Here is a 19512-nt window from a genome sequence, read left to right on the forward strand (position 1 = left end):
AAAATCTTCTCCTTACTATGCTAGTTCTTCCTATTCTGCTTGATCCGTCTCCAGTTTGGGTTGTGTCTTCCTGCCCAAAGAGACCTCTCCCTCCTCTAAATTTCTATAACATTTGTATTTAGCATTAGTTTGGGACTTAAATATTATTTTATATTTGTGTTATATATGTAGATATACACTATATATATACACTTTGGTTATATGGGGGGTGTGTGTGTGTGATTTCCTCAACGTTATCTTTGTCTTTTAGGACCAAGATAATAATGAGGGAAATGATACCTGTGCTAGAATTCTGTTTTTGTATTCTTGCAGCAAAATAGGAATACGTGTGGGGCATGCTCAGTAAATAATTCTCTCTCTAGGGCCTGAAGATGACTCTGTAGAACAGTTGGCATACACGTGAACAGCTGTGAACACATATTCACAGGGCACATTTTAAAAGCTGAGGCACAGCAGATCATTTGGCTTTAACACATTTGTTATTTAGTAAATTTTCTCTTCTCTGTTTTTACTGGTATGAGATGTGATTGATGTCCTGGCTCCTTTCCAGGGACACTTGCCGTTTGCTGTGGTAGGAAGTATGGATGAGGTGAAAGTTGGAAATAAGATGGTCAAAGCTCGCCAGTACCCTTGGGGCATCGTACAAGGTAAAGGAGATAAACGAGGATATGTGCGCTGCCTGACAGCCTGAAAGTTGAATTTAATGTGTTCTAGGAGGTGATGCTGATTTGGGGTTATGACTGGCTGTCAGAAGGGTTGGCTCTGTTCTGTTTTAGCCACGTCTGCAGAGGCGCAAGGCACAGCCTCCCTACTTCCTGTCTTAGATCACGTTACCTGCCCAGGTGCACCAGGACGTTCAGAAGGTGGGAGTCACTGGTCGGGTACTTTGAACAAAATTTGAGCGTAAATAGTATTGTTTAAACATAGTACGTAAACTAAGTACTAGATAATTCTGTGACACAATAAACCACTTTGTAAATTTATATATTTTTACTCATCAAAGTATTGCCAACTATTTCCCAAAAAAACCAGTCAGCCAAGTAATAATTTTTAGCATTTGTCTAACTCTACAATGAGTAAGTAATTAGCACTTGACTGGCTCATTCATTCATGATGCCAACTAATGGGGAATGGATTACCCCTGCTGGTACTGGTTTCCCAGTGCTGCTTTGTGTGTGTGTGTGTGTGTGTGTGTGTGTGTGTGTGTGTGGTACGTGGGCCTCTCACTGTTGTGGCCTCTCCCATTGCGGAGCACAGGCTCCGGACGCGCAGGCTCAGCGGCCATGGCTCACGGGCCCAGCTGCTCCGCGGCATGTGGGATCTTCCCGGACCAGGGCACGAACCTCTGTCCCCTGCATCGGCAGGCAGACTCTCAACCACTGCGCCACGAGGGAAGCCCCAGTGCTGCTTTTTTTAAGTTGACAAATTTTGTAATTAGTGGAAAATATTGACAAAACTTAACATTTTTAATGTATAGAAAATATAAAGGCAATAATTGTACTTAAGACTATTGATCACAGTAACACATGTGACGCAGAATCACAAATGTGGCATGGTGTGACAAGCATTTGATGTTTACAGCAGGCACAGGTGGTGTTCTCGAGTGTGCAGAATTTACCACCTTGAAGTTTTAGTGAAAAAATATTACATACTCTTTTCAGGCGGTATGTAAAACGTCCTAAGGATGGTTTATAAACTGTTAACAAAATACTAGTGAAATGATTGGAGCACATGGTACAGAATAGAATGTATTTCTTTCCTATTTCCTGTTTATCCTTGGCTACTAAATTTAAGCAAACCTCTGTTAATCAATATCGCCTATAATTCGGTGTGTGTAATACAAGAATTGCTTCCTTGGTTACTTGTATGAAACAACCATAGCTGTTAATCAGACTGATCATTTCGCTGTTTGGGTTATTTCAAATGTGTTTTCATTTACTCGTCCATTGAACAAATACTAATTATATGTCAGGATTAAACATCGGTGTTGCTGTTTTCTGTTTTCCGGCTAGTGGAAAATGAAAACCACTGCGACTTTGTCAAGCTCCGGGAGATGCTCATTTGTACGAACATGGAGGATCTGCGAGATGAGACGCACACGAGGCATTACGAGCTGTACCGGCGCCGCAAACTGGAGGAGATGGGCCTCACAGACACGGGCCCAGAGAACAAGCCGCTCAGGTGAGCAGCCAGGGAGGGAGGTGGGGTGGGCCTCTCCGTCTGCCCAGGATGACAGAGAGTCTCCCACATCGGGAGGTGGCGCCACCTGCTACGATTAATGACTCTGCTCTCCGTGCCGCCCTCGGAGGTCTTTGTCCTTACCCGACTCAGGGAGTTCGAGTAGAAGGGAGGACACAGGGCAGAAGCCCAGGATTTCAGCATCCGCTGAAGTGAGTAACCAAAGGAAAAATCTCTCATTACTTGGTTTTATTTTTGTATTTATGTGAAGAAGGTGAAAGAGTATTGATTATTATTTTAAAAACCTGGACTATGAATCATATTAACTACAAAGCTGTTGTTTTTTATCCTGATGAAAGTTTTGGAATGACTAAACTTAGGAAAATATCTTGTAAAGGAAGCACTAGTTACGGGCCAGCTCTGGTAAAGCGATGATTTTCTCTGCTGAAGAGAAAGCATCTAGCATTGGCTTCCCTTCGTGTTTCCCAGGAGGCTTCACTTCTCGCTCTTTCAAGTCTGTGGGTGGTGAGGGGTCCCCACGTGCCTGAAGGAGACGCGGATCCTGAGTGACAGCAGGCGGGGCGGCCTTGCGTGCTGGAGGAGAGGGATTCAGGTGCCTGGTGGCTCAGTCATCAGTCACCTGTGGAGGACTCAGAAATGCAGGTTCGCAGTTTCCGGGTATGGAGCCGAAGAATCACATTTAAATGAAAATTCCCACTCAGCCCTTCAGCAGACACTTCCTGCTGGTCACTGGCCAGGTGTGCACCGTGGGTGCAGAGAGGAAGATGCTCTTGCCCTGTGTGGTGATCAGGGTCTGGGGGAGTGAGGAGGCCCGGGCAGGAGGCTGCTGTGGGCATCCAAGTACGAGCAGACAGGGGCCTGTGCTGGCGTGGCAGTGGCGGAGGTGGTGAGAAGCATGGCTACCACATGGGACTGGAAGGTGACGTCAACATGACTCTCTGATGGTCTGGATACGGATGTAAAGGAAAGAGGAAGCCAGGGTGGTAGCTGCAGTTACTGTTTTCCACCTGAGAACCTGGGTGAACGGTGGTGATGTTCATTGTTATGAGCAAGACAGGGGAAGGGGTAGACTTCCTGGTGGGTAACTGAGAAGTTTGGGACATGTTACATTTCAGTTGATTATTAAATCTTCAGGTGAAGACTTAGAGGAGGTTATTTCATAAACCAATCTGGAGCTCGGGGAGAAGTGAAGGCTGACATGATACTTTGGAGTCAGCAGTGAATAATACTGCCTCTAGTGTTCGCAGTGCTCTAGGCTAAGTGCTGGTGAGGTAATACTGAAGGAGACTAGTCCTGGCTGTCATGGGGTTTATATTCTCACGGGGAGGGAGGCCAAAACCAAACAACTAATTGCACAGTGCATTACGGTTGCGAAATGTGCACAAAAGGAGAGGTGGTGTGTCATGGGGGGGCATCTGGGTTTAACCTGGAAATTAGGGAAGGCCTCCTTGAGGCACTTACTGTTCTGAGCTTTTACTACCTGGGGAAAACACAGGAGACACATGCAGAGACCTGGAAGGCAGAGCGAGAAAGGCACCTTTAAGTCTCTGCAAGAAGGTCGGAGGAGCAGGGCAGCCTGGTGGGGATTTGGTCTTTGTCCTCGGGGAAGGACACAGAGTTTGAAGCAGTGATACCTATACGGTATTTGCACTTAAAAGATCACTCTTGGCTGCAGTGTGAGGGAGGGGTCGGAGGGTGTGCAGAGGTGCTGAGGAGCTAAGTACCAGCAGCAAGGACAGAACTGGGCGTGTCTGAGAGGCGCCTAGAAGATAACAGTGAAAGAACTTAGTGACTGTTCAGATGCAACGAGGTAAAGGAGCAGAAGATGCCAAAAGAAGACTTCTGCTGGCCTGGATCAGTTCGGCAGGCAGCTGTACCCCTCACAAGGTAGTGTCTCTGGAGGCGCACTGGCTGCTCTGTGGGGCAGGATGGAGGTCGTTAGCTCAGCTGGGACCTGGGGACTTAGAGTTTCCTCTGAAACATCCAAGTGACAGTGTCACGTAGGCACTTTGGCTGTTTATCTGGAGCTCAGAGGAGAGACGAGAGGGCTGGGCCAAAGGGATGAACTTCAGAGTCACAGACGCTAGGAGGTGGTTAATTGAATACTGCGTATGGGTGAGATGCCTGGAGAGAGAAGTACATTTGGAAAGAAAGGTGCCTTGGAAACAGCCTTGAGTCCGTTGAATGTGTGTCAGCAGAAGAAGCAGACAGAAGCGGTTGAGAAGCCTAGGGTAGAGGAAGGAGGAAACCAGCAGGGTCGTGTCGCGGAAGCCAAGTGAAGAGGGTCTCAAGAAGGAAGGGAGAGGTGGCCGTGTTGAAAGTGAGAGGGTTTTGCTGTGGAAGTACAGCAGTGTGATACAGTCCAGTTGCTCCCTTGACCGCTCTTTGACAATAATGAGGAACACGCCATCTGAGTCAAAAAGGATGGCACAGGCCAGGGCGTGCAGATTTTTTTTTTTTTTTTTTGGCGGTATGCGGGCCTCTCACTGCTGTGGCCTCTCCTGCTGCGGAGCACAGGCTCTGGATGCACAGGCTCAGCGGCCATGGCTCACGGGCACAGCCGCTCCGCGGCATGTGGGATCTTCCCGGACTGGGGCACGAACCTGCGTCCCCTGCATTGGCAGGCGGACTCTCAACCACTGCGCCACCAGGGAAGCCCAGGGCTTGCAGATTTGAAGGGAGAAAACCAGTTTCATTCATGAACAAACCATTTCCAGCCTTCCTTCCAGGAAGGGGGATGTCCAGCAGGCCCAGCTTAGGACACGTGCCCGTGTTCTGGCTGGGTGGGTGTGAGCCTGACTGCCCGTCCCACCAGAATGCATCCCGCGGGAAGAAGTAGCTCTCCAAAGGTAACCAGAATAATAATACAACAGGAGAGAGAGATGGTGGGCGGGCACTCAGAACAGCCGTTTTTTAGCATTTCCTCAGTTTGGGGAGCGTCTGCCCACTGGACAGGTGAAGAATGGAAAACTGGGAAAGGAGGCTCTTCAGTGGAGGCCAGGTTACAGAGTGGGCAGGAGCAGTGGCTGCAGGTTGCTTGCAGAGGACAAGCAAGAAGGCCGGGGGCTCGAGCTCAGTGTGAGGGAGGCCCTGCCCACCTGCCTGGGAGCTGGTGGCCCCCTGCTCTGCCCAGGCCTGCAGTCCTGATGAGATGGGATTCCTTGGGTCAGGCGCAGCAGAATCTTCTCTCCTCTTGGTGCTTTCTCATTTGTGAATAAATTATTTGATAAAATTCCTGTAGTTCTTTATAGCCTGAGGTCTAGGAAGGTTTCACCAGTGTGGTTTTAAGAACTTGTATTCTGTTTTCTTAGGAATCTTCCCATTTAATTTGGGATGTGTACAACAACAGTCACTATAATTTGGTTGGCACGTAAAATCTGTCCCTCAGTATTGTATCTATCAGTAAGAACAGTTAGTTACATGAGCCTGTTAGGCTGCGCTCTGCTCTTTATTGGCCCGGCCTTTCTCTCTGCAGCCCCGCAGTGTCTCCATCTCTGTTTCACTTGAACGGTTGTGCTGAGTCATGGTTTGTGTCCCCACGTACCCACACCCATCTCATGCTTGTCATGAGGTCCAGGGGGTCGGCATTATGTGTACCCCTGTAGTCTTAATTAACTGATGTTTACTTATTTAAACTTCATGAAACATGCTTTTATCAACCTCAAATCCCCAAGTTATTTTAGATGAACAAAACCAGTCTCGTTTACCATCACTGAAGTGCTCTGGGCCCTCAGAGTCTGGAAGGGAGATTTGTGTGGTATTTTAGAGTTTCTTAAGTGTTTGGCATAATTTTTTGTGTCATAACCTTTGTGTCTTTCTGCACTTGGTCTGTGGTGGACGCTCATCAGGCCTGTGAGAGCTGCACCTGGAGCTCAGGGAGGTCCTGAGTGAGGGGGACGCAGCGGTTTTCCTGATGGGCACGAGCAATCAAGGATGCATTTTCTTCCTCTTTCATTTTCAGCTCTGCGTTCAATCAGTGACGTTTGCAACTAGGGTAGGATGCTGCATTAACTATCACGGCAGCAGGAGAGCTCTTTTTCATTCTCAGATCCATGGCAGTCAACAGTGGTTGCATTAGTTTCACAGCCACTCCTTGCAGGCCCTCTCAGAGTTTCATTACCACCTTTTGAAAGACAGTGCGGTCTCTTTCCTTGCAGTTGGCTCTGTGAGTTTACCTGTCACAGTGGGCGTGTGTGATGGATGCAGAACACGCGGGACCAGTGTTTCCTCTTTACCTCTTGCTGAGGCATCACTGTAGGCGGGATTTATGCTGGTTAGGGTTACAGGCTTTGGAGCACGTCTGATCAAGTTCCAGCCCCAGCTTTGTACTTGCTAACTCTGTCCCTCTGTGCAGGTGACTTTACCTCTCCGAGCGTCGTCTTCTTACCTGAAGGACAGTGTTAGTGCTTTGTTCTTCATGGCGCTGCGGGAATTAGTGAGTCCAGACCAGTCCCTGCTGGTAGCAGCTATTCCGCAAGTGTTTGGTCTTTTCTCTTTGCCAGGTGGCTTGATTTTCCTCCTGAACAACTCAAGTGCTTGTGTAAGTAAATTAGTGAGAACTTTTTAAAACTTTGATTTGACATGATTTAGATACATTATTTAAACTAAGTTTGCCACTAAAGGCTATCAGTCCAGTGTAGGACCAGTGAAACGTGGGCGAAGGTGACCTGATCGATTTAGAGGCTTCTTTAAAATAAGACCAAAACAAACACAGAAAAACAAAAAACCTTATAGAAAGTAAAGTGCCTCGAGATTAGAGGCATTTATGTGGTTACCTAGGGCATTCCGTACATTTGTGAACTTTGCTCTTAAAGACAATGTGTAGGATTGTTCCTCCTTGGAGCACATGCTCTGAGTACCACACACTCATGCTCAGCTGCAAGTGCTATGGTGTAACATTTCTTCCTTTGTTTTTCCTTAAATTTATACAGTTCTAGCCATGAAAGATTTCTCCAGTTATAAAATTAGTAAAATTCCTGAATTTCATCACATTTTAAATCTATTTAGCTATATTTTTATAAGTAATAGAAATTTCTAACTGTGACACAGCTGGAAAGTGAATCTGTGTTCCCTGTTAAACCTTGGGGATATTCTCCAAGTGAGCTGAAATGGAAGGGCCCTGCATTGCCGGATATAAGGTCTGTGGTTCTTCTGAAATGCCATGAGTAAGACAGGCAGGCACTGGCCGTGGAGTTCCAGGACAGTCCCTGCGCTGCTTGGTTAAACTGGCTCTACTTCCCTGCAGTTTCTATCATTAGGTGAACATCTGTGAAGAAACCGAAACATCTGGAGGGCTCTACTGGATAGCTGGGTTATGGAGATGCTGTTAGGAGAGAGAGGCAGGTGGGGTGTAAGTGCCAGGAAGAGGTATAAACAAAGAGCCATGGAAGTGCTTGGGAGGAACAGTGGATTCCAGCTGGGGAGACTGGAGAAGCGAGGGACAGGACTAGTGAGTAGAGGGAGGGCTGGGAAATGGGCAGTGGCTGGAGCATGAAACGTGTGGCACGTCTTAGGAACAAAGGTTAGGTTGGTACAGCTGAAACCTTAGGGGGATTGGGCCTGTTGGGCCAGATTGTGACGTTTCTTAAGTGCTGCTATCCTGTAGATAATATAACTAATGCAGAGGAAAAAGATAAGGAGATGTCTGTTTTTGGTGGGAAAATCTTAGGAGTGGCAGGAAGGACGAAATGAAAGAAAGAGGAACTAAAAGCCTAGAGCTCAGCTGGGAGATTATTCCAGTAGCGAAGGCAGAAAAGCACAAAGATCAAGTTGGGCTGAACACGGTGTCTGCAGAAATCAAAACAAGACGGGACTGAAGTGATGTCGGGGTCTTAGGCTGAGGCCGCAGAGCCTGGTGATCGGACGTGGCAATGAGGGGAGGGGAGGAACCAACAGAGGTGGAAGGAGGAATCCATCTGGGGTGAGATGAGCACCTCTGGGAGCACCGGCAAAGCAGGGACCCGCAGACAGATCCGCGCTCCCTGGAGCCACGTGTGCTGTGATGGTCACGGGGCCTAACGCGGACCGAGTGTTCGCAAGTTTGTGATGTAATCTCGCTAATATGAGAGTACCATAAATAATTTTTCAGTCTTCAGGAGACCTACGAAGCCAAAAGACACGAATTTTATGGTGAACGTCAGAGGAAGGAGGAAGAAATGAAGCAGTTGTTTGTGCAGCGTGTGAAGGAGAAAGAAGCCGTATTGAAAGAAGCTGAGAGAGAGGCAAGTGCGCTGGTTTGTTGGGATGTGCACTTATTTGGGGTGTCCTGTTAACCTGGGGATAATTATCTCAAGAATTCCGAGATGGTTTTGAAAACTAGTTGTTCCTTAAAAAGCAGCTGTTGTATTTTAACACATACTCTTTGGATGCAGACTTCCAAAAAAAAGCATAGGCTGGAAACAAAAATTTTTGCCTTTTTGAACAAGGTATCTTCCATTAGAAGTGGTTTATCGAGGACTTGTAAAGAACTAGGTTACTAAGAAGCATTTTAAATACCTTAACCAGAAGCCAGAAGTGTTTTAGCTGTGGCTTGATGAAGCCTTTTCTGAGAGTTTTGAGTCCTTGGGATTGTTGTTTGAAGTAGGTGACTCTGAGAGCTGTTAACTAGCCTTTGAGTTTGAAGTCAGGCTTCCTGGAGGTGGGTGGTCTGGGCAGCCTGGGCGCAAAACCATCCGCAGTGAGTTTGGTTTGCTTCTGGTTCTCCAAGGATCAGTTTTAGTTTTACTTGAGTTAAGGTATTTTCTGTAGACTTTACTGTAATGGCTGCTTTTAAATAAATGGCCACATTTAAGATGAGGGTCAAAAAGGATGAGCTGCAAAAAGGAATCTCTAAGAGAAGACAGAAATGTTAATACAAATGAACTTGCGATGTAAGAGTTCCTGAAGAGTTATTTGTAAAGTAATTTAATGCTACAAATTTATTATTTTAAGTACCCTTATAGTACTTGCTATTTCAATAAACTCTGTAGTAAGTGGTTTTGTAAAATAATCTATCTTGTTTATAATTTGAATTTTGATCTTTATTTTGAAAAAGTTCAAACAATGGGAAAGTGAAAGTACGGGGTACCTGTGTCCCTCCCCACACCTAGATTTAGGATAGACATTTTGCTGTCTTTAGTGTGTGTGTTTCCCTGGTCGTCTGAAAGCTGGTTGTAGACATCACAACACTTTATCACAGGCACTTTCATGCATCTCTGAAGCTCAGGTGCATTTTCCTCCATAACCACAGTACCAGTACTACACCTAAGAACAGGAATAGCATGCCACAGACTCTCCTAATCCCCAGTGCACAATCAATCAAATTTCCCCACTCGTCCCAAGATTGTGTTTTATTGTTGCTTTCTGTTCGGTGGTTTTTTGTTTTTGAACCAGAATTCAATCTTAGGTCTCATATTGCATTTGGGTGTTCTGTTTTGTTCAATCTCTTATTTGAAAACAGTTCCTAGTTTGGAGTTATTTTTATTTATTTAAAAATATTTATTTATTTATTTATTTATTGGCTGTGTCGGGTCTTAGCTGTGGCACGCAGAATCTTTCGTTGCGGTGCATGCATGGGCTCCTCTCTAGTTGTGGCACACGAGCTCAGTAGTTGTGGCATGCAGGCTTAGTTGCCCCACGCCATGTGGGTTCTTAGTTCCCCGACCAGGGATAGAACCCGCGTTCCCTGCATTGGAAGGCAGATTTTTAACCACTGGACCACCAGGGAAGTCCCTGGAGTTATTTTTAAATACAAATATTGAGGAAGGAGTTGTGATGAGTAGGAAATAGGGTGCTGATTTTTCTTTTGATTAGTAGATGCTTCTCTTGTAAGAGTTTCTCTCTCATACATCATGGTTCTCAGTTTCTCCAGTGAGGAGAGAAGATGTAGAAGTGGTTTATAGTTGAATTTTAATTTTTCAAACCCCACATAAGAATATTTTGCTTAAATGCATATTGTTTAAAAGGAAATTGAAAATTCAGAGTGACCAAATGGTTGAAAGAAAAAGAGAAGTATTATTTGTCAGTAGGTGCTTCATAGATGTTTATTTTTGTGATTCAAGCGGTTTCGTGTTAAGAATATTATATTAAAACTAATGAAGTTAGTTTAAACCAAGTTGTCACAAGAGTTCTAAACTTTTAATTATATAGGTTTAGAAGCAGATTACTGGCCTGTTTCATTAATATTACAATAATATTAGTAAGTTCCCTCATGACCAGTTTCATCCTGCAAGGCTGGTACGTTAGAGTCAGGTCTGGTGCAGGGCATCTGGGGGTCATCTTCACTCGCATAACTCAAGAGCCATCAGTTAGGACTTCCCTGGTGGCGCAGTGGTTAAGAATCCACCTGCCAATGCAGAGGACACAGGTTCGAGCCCTGGTCCAGGAAGATCCCACATGCCATGGAGCAATTAAGCCCATGTGTCACAACTACTGAGCCTGCACTCTAGAACCCGCGAGCCACAATTACTGAGCCCGTGCTCTAGAGCCCACAAGCCACAACTACTGAAGCCCGCAGGCCTAGAGCCCGTGCTCCGCAACAAGAAAAGCCACCACAATGAGAAGCCTGTGCACCGCAATGAAGAGTAGCCCCCACTCACCGCAACTAGAGGAAGCCTGCACAAGGCCACAAAGACCCAACACAGCCAAAAATTTTTAAAAAAATTTAAAAAAGAGCCATCAGTTGAAGGACCAAGGAGGGCCATATAATCTACCGTCAGTGTAAGTGCAGTTTTAGAGGGAAAGGAGGCTTTTTAGTAGTTACACTGGACAATAGGTAGGTGTAAACCAGGTCTCTACTGGGCAAAGTGGGACATTCAAAGCTAGTTACATCAATAAGATACTGGCAGGTAACCCAAAACGTTACTTAAGTCTGTATTAGATGGCCTTGTTATTAAAATATCCTTGGCAATTCACCTTTTGTATGAATTTGGCGGATTTTCATGTATAGTACAGAGTTAGCTGAAAATGCAGTGAGCGTCAGGTAACTAGAGTAGGCAGATGCACAGGACAGATATCATGTCAGGATACTGTTTAGATGGCATCTTTGTTAACATCATCCTGCATGCACAGCCCTTCCCCACCACAAGAAAAAGTGCACTTTATATTTATCCCTCAGGTGAAGTGCATGACCAACATTAAAATGTTACTACTTCTGAATTTTATAGGCAAGTCTGTTTTTTGGTTAGTTGTTCACTTAGTATTTATGCCTCTCCTGTTTCTAAAAGTAGTCTAGATAATTTTCAGTAAACAAGTACAGCTGCACTAGAACCTGGACGTGGGGAGTCCAGGATGAGCAGCGAGGTTTGCACTCAGTGCAGCTGAGCCGCAGCGCTGGGTGCTTGTCAGTGACACTTCCGGGGTCTCCAGCCAAGTACAGAGGTCAAAGACACTGACTAGTTTGGCAAGAGAGGAATGTTGTCTCTGGTATTCACTTTTTAAAATGGATACTTTAAAAAGGATCACTGAGCAACAGCATGTATAGTGTCCTTAGAAGCAGGTTTACAAGAGACAGCAGCGTACCACATTGGCCATAGAGGCTTCAGAGCATCCGTGAGTAGTTTAACAGCACAGAAGAACTTGAAAATGTGTCTGAGTTGAAGGCCTTGTAGTGAATATTGGAGCTGTGAGCGAGCGCTTCCTGCAGGTGGAGCAGACTGTCACTGACGAAAGCCATGAACTCCACAGAATGTGAATAAGTCACATGCCCCCTGACCCCTCTCTAAGACGTTTTTCTCTTCATAGTTTTCCTGGAATTTTTAGTCAACCTCATAAATGATATATGAAGTACTCCATAACCTTTCAGGGTATTTAAGGATATAAAGTGTGCACCCTCCGTTTAAGTGTCTGTCAGAGATGTATCTCTGTTCACAAAACGTAAATCTGCCCTGTGGCCTCTCTTTCCAGGCGTCACCCGCCAGCTGCCCCGCTCCTCTCCCAAATCCACGGGGCGCACGCATGCTCAGAGAGCTGCCAGTCTGTGTATTCATACCACCGATTTATGTTTCTTTTTATAAAGAACATGCTTCCTTCCTTTATAAGGAACCACTTACATAAGCAAATACTAAGGAACTGATCCCTCTGGAAATGACATCCTCAGGAATAAGAGAATCTTCGGGCCTTACTTCATCTGTTTCAACCCTATCCTGTAAACTCTGCCATCAGGGTTGCCGGTTCACTCGCCAGCCCGCTCCGTATCTGGAACATCTGATTTTTATTAGGAAGCAGCGTAGCTCTCTGCTCTCTCTGCCCTCAGCCTCTGATGAATTTCCTCAGTGATCATAAGCCATCTTTTCTGGAAACCAAGTCCTACTTTTTGTATAAATGTTAGGTTGCTGCCCAGAACTGAAAATACTAATTGAAAATTTATCTAACCAGACCAGAGAGCCAAAAACAAAGCTATTTTTTGATGTAGATTCTAGATGTTGTGCTTGTGTTCCTGGCACCACAGCTGATTCGTAAGGAACCTGCTGAAGTCTCTAGATCTTTTTTCAGATAAACAACAATGAAACCAGGGAATTCTCATGTTGTACTGTTATAAACTTTGGCAAAACTCATTTTAATAACTGCACCGAGTGTATTTAGCATAAGTGAATTTTAAAATGTTCTCTCTCTTAGAGACACAGGTATATTTTCCCAATTATGGTGTAAACCCAGCCAGTGCAGCTGACCCTTGAACCACCTGGGTTTGAGCTGCACGGGCCCATTTATACGTGGATGTTTCTCACTCACCGATTCCACAGGACTGCACTGGTGCATCTGTGCTTACGGAGCTGTGACACACGCGAATCTTCAACTAGCGGGGTTTGGCGTCTTCAACCCTGCAAGGTTCAAGGGTCAACTGTATTTTTATGTATAAAACTTTAATCTAAATTCAGGACTTTTTGATTTAGTTTAGATTTCAAGAAGGTGAATGACCGTGGGAAAAACATAACAGATTTTAAGGTTCTTGATTTAAATTGACACTTGCTTTCCAAACAGGTTCACCAGTATAGTCAACAGCTATTTCACTACCACGTAGTAAATTTATTTGGAAAATAAGGGCTTTTTTCCCTCTTTTTGATAACTTGCTTTTGTAATTTGTCCCTCACTTTTATTAAGAATGGATTTTTGAAACTTTATTTGAAGAGGCTTTGTGGGGAAAATGTAGAGCAAAAGAAAAACTCTAAGAGGTCAAACGTTTAAAAAACCGAGGTTTGTGCATGAGGCTGTTTTTATGTTTTGTTCATGCGTTTTTTGCATGGCAGCTCATTCAGAGTTAAAGTTAGAGCAATTCCACATGTCACTGTGCAGGCCGCGTGAGCAGGGCTGCAGTGGGGAGGTGCCGGGGCATGGGCTGCCCCAGCACGTCCCTCAGCGGGAACCGTACTTCACTTCACAGCTCCAGGCCAAGTTTGAGCACCTTAAGAGAGTACACCAAGAGGAGAAGCTGAGGCTTGAGGAGAAGAGAAGACTTCTGGAAGAAGAAATAATCGCCTTCTCTAAGAAGAAAGCTACCTCCGAGATATACCAAAGCCAGCCCTTTATGACCCCGGGTGGTAACGTGCGGAAGGACAAGGACCGCAAGAAGTAAGCGCCCCCCACCCCGCGCCTGTCTCACTGCCCCGACCTTCAGGGCGCTTCACCCTGTCTCCTTACTCCCATCTGCTCCTGCAGCTAAAGCATCAGTTCCTTGAGAGCAGAGAGCTTGTCCCTCTTGCTGTGCTGATTCCCCAGCAGCTAGAAGGGCACCTGGCACGTCTTCCGTGCTCTGTGCATCCTTGAGTGAAAGTCTGAAGTGAATGAACGAACGAAATAGAAATCTACAACACGTAAGGGTCAGCGACCTTGGGACACTGGCTGCTCCAGGGCACGTCTAGTAACTGCTGACCACCCCTCCCCCCGTTAGTTATGTCACATTTCATGCCTGACAGAGGCTGTATATTGGGGGGAATCATAGACATAATAGTTGATTAAAAAAAGTAATTCTTAGGTTTACTTTTTTAAAACAAATTCTGATAATGATTTTATGAGAATTCTTATTTTAATAAGGGAACCAGGCTATCGATTGGAACTCCTGTGCTTTGATGTCAGAGCTTGTGAAACGAGTGGTGGACGTAAAGATGCAGAGGAAGGTAGAGAGGGCCCCCGTGCATCGGGGCGGCCTTGGTAGCAGGTGGGGGATGGTCCCAAGGCTTGTAGGTCTGGGGTATGTGTTAAAGACAACGTAACCAAAGTCTTAGAAAATAAGGGGTTTTTTCTTCCTTTTTTTCATTTATTTCTCCCGCTTAAATGTCCTCATCACTTTGCTTGTTTGCTCGCTCTGTTGAGCACCCAGCCCCCTCCACGTGGGGAGCTCAGGTTCTCCCGTGCCCCAAAGGGCAGCCCTCAGGTTTATGACCACATCATATTTCAGACTGGTATTTTCAGAATATTGTAAGTCACCACCTTCAAAAAGGTAGGAGAACATAACATCGCCCATGATGATAGCTTTCCATTTTTGAACTATGGAGAAGTAAATCCACACGGTTTTGGGTGCATTTAATTGGCCTCTGGATTTTATGGTTTTGGGGAAGAAGGAATTCTCATGTATGATCTTTTCACATAAGCTCTTCCAGGGAGTGGATCTCTGTTTTGTCCGTTGATGTATCCACCCCCAGAGCCTAGAAAAAATGAATACACTGAATTTCAAAAGGTTAACCACCCTCGTCATCTTTGTCGGGGGGACTGGTTCCAGGATGCCCCGAGGACACCAAAATCCACAGATGCTCAAGTCCCTCATATCCAATGGCACAATTTTCGCAAAGAACCTATGCACATTTTCCTGTACACTTTAAATCATCTACAGATTACTTACAACACCTAATACAACGTAAATAGAATGGAAATGCTAGGTGTATAGTTGCCAGCAAGTGGCAAATTCAAGTTTTGTTTTTTGGAACTTTCTGTTATTTTTTCCCAAATATTGTATTTTCGATCCTCAGTCAGGTGAATCCTCAGATGTGGAACCCTCGGATCCATAGGACCGAAGTGTATAAACAGAATTTATAACTTGTTTTCGGTGTGCCTCGAATTAAAGCTGAGGGGTCTTTCACCTCATCATCTCAACTTAGTCCCGTGTTACTAGATTTGGACTCCCCTGACTTTATTCCATACGCGAAAAACCATTTACAATCACCTTGTGGAAGTAAGGTATGGGCTGTTGTTTGCAAAATCAGGGCCAAGCCCATAGTTTGAGAGCTCAGAAAAATTTCCCCTCAAGAAATTTTGGTGTTTGTTTTTTCTTTTCTTTTCCAGAGTCCCATGGCTAGATATCCTATCATATCCTCGATGTACATCTGCTCTTTCTGTAAAAGCTTTGTAAAACCAGTGATTTTTATTCCTATATGGTTTTCTGTTGTACCAATCAAAAGGTTTTTTTTCTCTTTCCAGCTCCAGTTTTATGTAAAACAAAGGTTCCTCATCACAGAAGATCATCACAAGCAAAGTTATTAAACTGTGAGAAGTATGCTTTGATTTTCTTGCTGTTTTTATTTGCTGTATCACTTACGCTGTATCACTTACTCTATATCTGGCAAAAGGCCACAGTTGAAGTATGAGGTCAGTACATAAGCCAGACTGGATGACGTTACTCACGCACTGTTAGAAGTTTAAGTTGTTGGTTTGTGATGAACCGAGATCATTTCTCCTGCTGCCCAGTGCTTGCTGTCACTTTGCTGTGACAAGAGTGTCGGTGCCTTTGAAAGTACAGGACTCGTTTATATTGCGGCTCTGATTGCATACATATTCCAAGATGAACCTTTTGTGTAAACTTTTGGGAATATGTTTTAAAACGTATTATGTACCTGAAACTCTAAGCTCAATAGTTCTATAGAACTTTAAAATTTTTCATACAATTATCCAATTGGTAACATGATCGTAAGCTTTTGCATCAAATTACATAATATGTGCTTCAGTGTTGTGGTCCATGGGTTGTTGTGATGAAACAACATGTTTAAAGCAGAAACACTCAGGTAAATAAGCCCTCTTCTGGTGATAAGTACCTCTGGAACTGGGTGTCTTCACACTGTTTGCATGAGTCTGTATTACATACTTGTTGCAAACTGTCTTCCAGGGAAAATAAATAATAAAGTTGAATCATCTTATTAAAAATATTTCTTAAAAAAGTTACTATGAACATCTGAATATTAAAGATAAAAATTTAGATAATTCGTACTGTAAAGGATATTTGAATTCAGTGCCTCAGTATTTGCAGAACGATTTAATGGCTTCTAACTTTTTCTTAACAGTCATAAGTTTTCATTTTTTGTACTTGAATATTCTAAATGAAACTGATATTTACACCTGACAAATAAAATGTATCTACATCTTCACTAAACTGCATTTAAATGACTGTAACTCTTCTTTTTGCAAACCATGATCTTAACCATCTTACCAGAACTATTTAATTATATGTTTGAGAATAATATGTTTGAGAATTTAATTATATGTTTGAATTATTTTAAGACAGAGGTATATTAGCAGTATTTTTCAGATAACAGAATGTTTTACTTAGCCCATGTCAGATTCTGAGCAGTGTATTTTTTTCATGAATTTGCATTAAGTTGCAAATAAAACCTTTCATTTTGTAGCACAGCTTATCTGGACCAACACTTTAAATTCCATTTTTGCATTTCTGCAGTTTAGTAAAGTAAGTTACAAGCATCACAGAAAAAGCTCTGCACTTTCTTCTCAGGATCAGTAATGCCCAGCCTCTGGAAGGTGGGAGCGGGAGAGTCGGTGAGCCCCTGAGGGCAGGTAGCCTGGCTTCCCAAGCCCGGTCAGTGCTGCAGCGCTGAGCCTTAGCCCAGGAGCTTCGCGGCAAGCTCCGTGATGTGCTGCGAGTGGTGGTTGTTCGTAGCCTGTTACATCAAGCTGTGTATAAACAGCTATCCTGAACTTTCATAAAGTTACTTTTAAATGCCAGAGTGGTTGCTGGCATGTTAAAACAGTTATTCAATTCCTAGTTGAAAAGGTCACGGAAACCTACCTCAGACCCGGAGCTGAACAGAAGGGCCGTCACCTTGGGCTGCTAGTGACTCTGCTGTGAGGAAGACTTGCCACACGTGCACGCCCACAGTGTGAATCCTGAATTCACTTCGTGTATCTGGGATTCCACATAAGATTGTATTTTAGAAGAGTTGCACTGCAAAGAACAAAAATGTTTTTAAACAATTACAGTCCAGGCGGACCTCGGAGATAGTGCGGGCTCGGGTCCAGACCACCCAATGAAGCGAGTATCGAAATAAAGTCAGTCACGTGAATGTTGGCTTCCCCGTGCATATAAAGGTTATGTTTACACTGTGCTTTAGTCTGTCAGGTGTGCGACAGCTTATGTCTAAAGAACAGTGCACATACCTTAGTTAATAATTGCTAAAAAAAGGCTAACCATCCCAAGCCTTCAGCGAGCAGCAAGCCGTGGTAGTAACATTAAGATCACCGATCACAGATCACCGTAACGAATATAATGATGAGGCAGTTTGAAGTACTGTGAGAATTACCAAGACGTGACACAGACACGAAGTGAGCAAATGCTGTTGGAAAAATGGCGCCGATCAGCACAGGATATGCAAATACAGTGAGATCCGCCTGGATAACGCTCAGCTTCTCCTAATGAAGCTTATTAATTCTCCAAGGTCACAGAGTGAGGTATTAGCCACTGGCGCTTAAGTCAAATTTCCCGGGAACAAAATAAAGCTAGACATGTTGTATTTTTTTTCCATAAAGCATGTAAAACAAGAATTGCCTTTCACCGCCAACCATTAATCTTTGTACCGACGACTCTGAATTTGTAAGTTCTTTCGTACAGACTATGATTTCAGCTTCCAAGCGCTACCAGGATGAGTACTATCTCCATTTTGAAGATGAACTCATTTTAGGCCCCGTTTTCCCGTTTGGCCAGGAAATGGGAGCACAAACTGATGAGGCCCCTGTGGAGCGGCCTGAGAAGGGCTCCTGCCCCTGGCCGTGGAGCGCAGGGACGCAAGGGGGTGGGTGTGACTGGGCCTTGAAGGACTGAAGCAGCTTCAGAAGCAGGAGGGGAGGAGGGCCACCCAGATACTTGGGACAGCAGGCTCCCGACGAAGCCTGTGCCCCCGGGGGGCGGAGAGGATCAGTGAACAGAGAGGACCGGGAAGACGAGGCAGGGAACAGACAAGGGGTTCATAAGCCTAGCCCAGCGAGCAGGCGGAAGTCTGACTCACAGGCCAGATGCTCACGGAGCAGAGGGAGAGGTGTGTTGCAGGGGAGAAGCCAGGCCAGGGGCAGGCGGACTTGGACTCAAGTCCAGGCCAGGAGTCCTCCTACTGCATGTGCAGGAGGATAACTAGGTCACATTTCAAAAATACTGACACACAAAGGAATACGTTGTGTAAAACCATGAAAATGTCCTGTCGAGCTAGAAATACAGAGGGAACAAAAATTCAAGACTGCAGGGACATGTTAAGTTGGGAGAGTGGGACGCATGCAGTGAGGAGGTTCTTGCATTAACTGCGAAGAGGATAAAAGTCCCGTCAGCCGGGTAACGTGAGACTCAGGAAGGACCACGTACGCGTGGGAACACATGTACCTTTCAAGCCAGCAGAAGGAAAACTGGTCTCATAAATGATAATCCAAAAGGAAGCAAGGACGTAAAGGAAATAAAACAGGTGTGACAGCTAAAAAGCATTTAGTAATATGGTAGATTTAGACCCAAATAAATCAGTAATCACATGCTCTAATTTTTCTAGATAGAAGTTTTTAAAAACCAGCTGTGTCACTTTACAAGAGTGAGCCAAAGCTTTCTGTCCTGATAGGAAAAGGTACATCGTGTACACTGAGCCAAAAGCTGACGTGTAGCTACGTTTTCGGCAAAAGGCAGCGTTAGGGAAGAAGACGGCCCTGCTGGGGGGCGGCCTGGCCTCCGAGGCAGGAGGGCATCTGGCGGCTGGCGCAGGTCCCCAGACCCACGGCGTGAGGGGGCTGCGTGGCCACCGACGTTCGTAAAGCACGTGCAAGTGGCCACGTCAGCAACCTCTTCCTCTCTGTACATTAAGCCTCAGTAAGCCGGTCTTTTTTCTTAAAGGCTGAAAGTTAAAAGGCAAGAGCGGGGAATGAAAAAAGAGTGTCACTACAGATCCTGGGCCATTAAAGTGTATTTGATAAATTAGAAAATACAGAAGTATCAACAGAAAATAATTTAGACAGTTAATTTACTGATATAAGAAATACAAAATTTCTTAATAAAAGACAATTTATAATTAAAATCCCCCTACAGTTTGGGCCACGAATCCTCTCAGGTGTCTCAAGAGGAAAGGCATTGACCAGCTCTCCCGTGGTAGG

At 44.8% G+C, this 19512-nt stretch overlaps 2 protein-coding genes across 9 annotated transcripts in view; one reads left to right on the forward strand and one right to left on the reverse strand.

Moving 5' to 3' along the window:
* SEPTIN10 (septin 10) overlaps positions 1–15661 on the forward strand; it is a 52405-nt gene extending 36744 nt beyond the window's left edge. The window contains exons 7-11 of the mRNA XM_033838418.2: positions 551–647; positions 2013–2181; positions 8288–8420; positions 13556–13743; positions 15586–15661. Of these exons, the coding sequence (XP_033694309.1) occupies positions 551–647; positions 2013–2181; positions 8288–8420; positions 13556–13743; positions 15586–15601 (603 nt within the window). The 3' untranslated portion in view covers positions 15602–15661. The remainder of the gene's footprint in view (positions 1–550; positions 648–2012; positions 2182–8287; positions 8421–13555; positions 13744–15585) is intronic.
* The window catches only part of SH3RF3 (SH3 domain containing ring finger 3), a 260049-nt gene that overhangs the window by 20770 nt on the left and 219767 nt on the right, over positions 1–19512 (reverse strand). For 7 of the 8 annotated variants that reach the window (XM_073790913.1, XM_073790920.1, XM_073790911.1 and 4 more), the window contains 2 exons: positions 17183–17338; positions 12907–12995 (listed from right to left, as the gene is read on the reverse strand). The gene's annotated coding sequence lies outside the window, so the exon portion shown is untranslated. Of the gene's footprint in view, positions 1–2414; positions 9028–12906; positions 12996–17182; positions 17339–19512 lie in introns of those variants that run through there. The other variant, XM_073790914.1, reaches the window with a different exon arrangement.

This window comes from Tursiops truncatus, chromosome 14, assembly GCF_011762595.2.
Source record: "Tursiops truncatus isolate mTurTru1 chromosome 14, mTurTru1.mat.Y, whole genome shotgun sequence".
NCBI lineage: Eukaryota > Metazoa > Chordata > Mammalia > Artiodactyla > Delphinidae > Tursiops > Tursiops truncatus.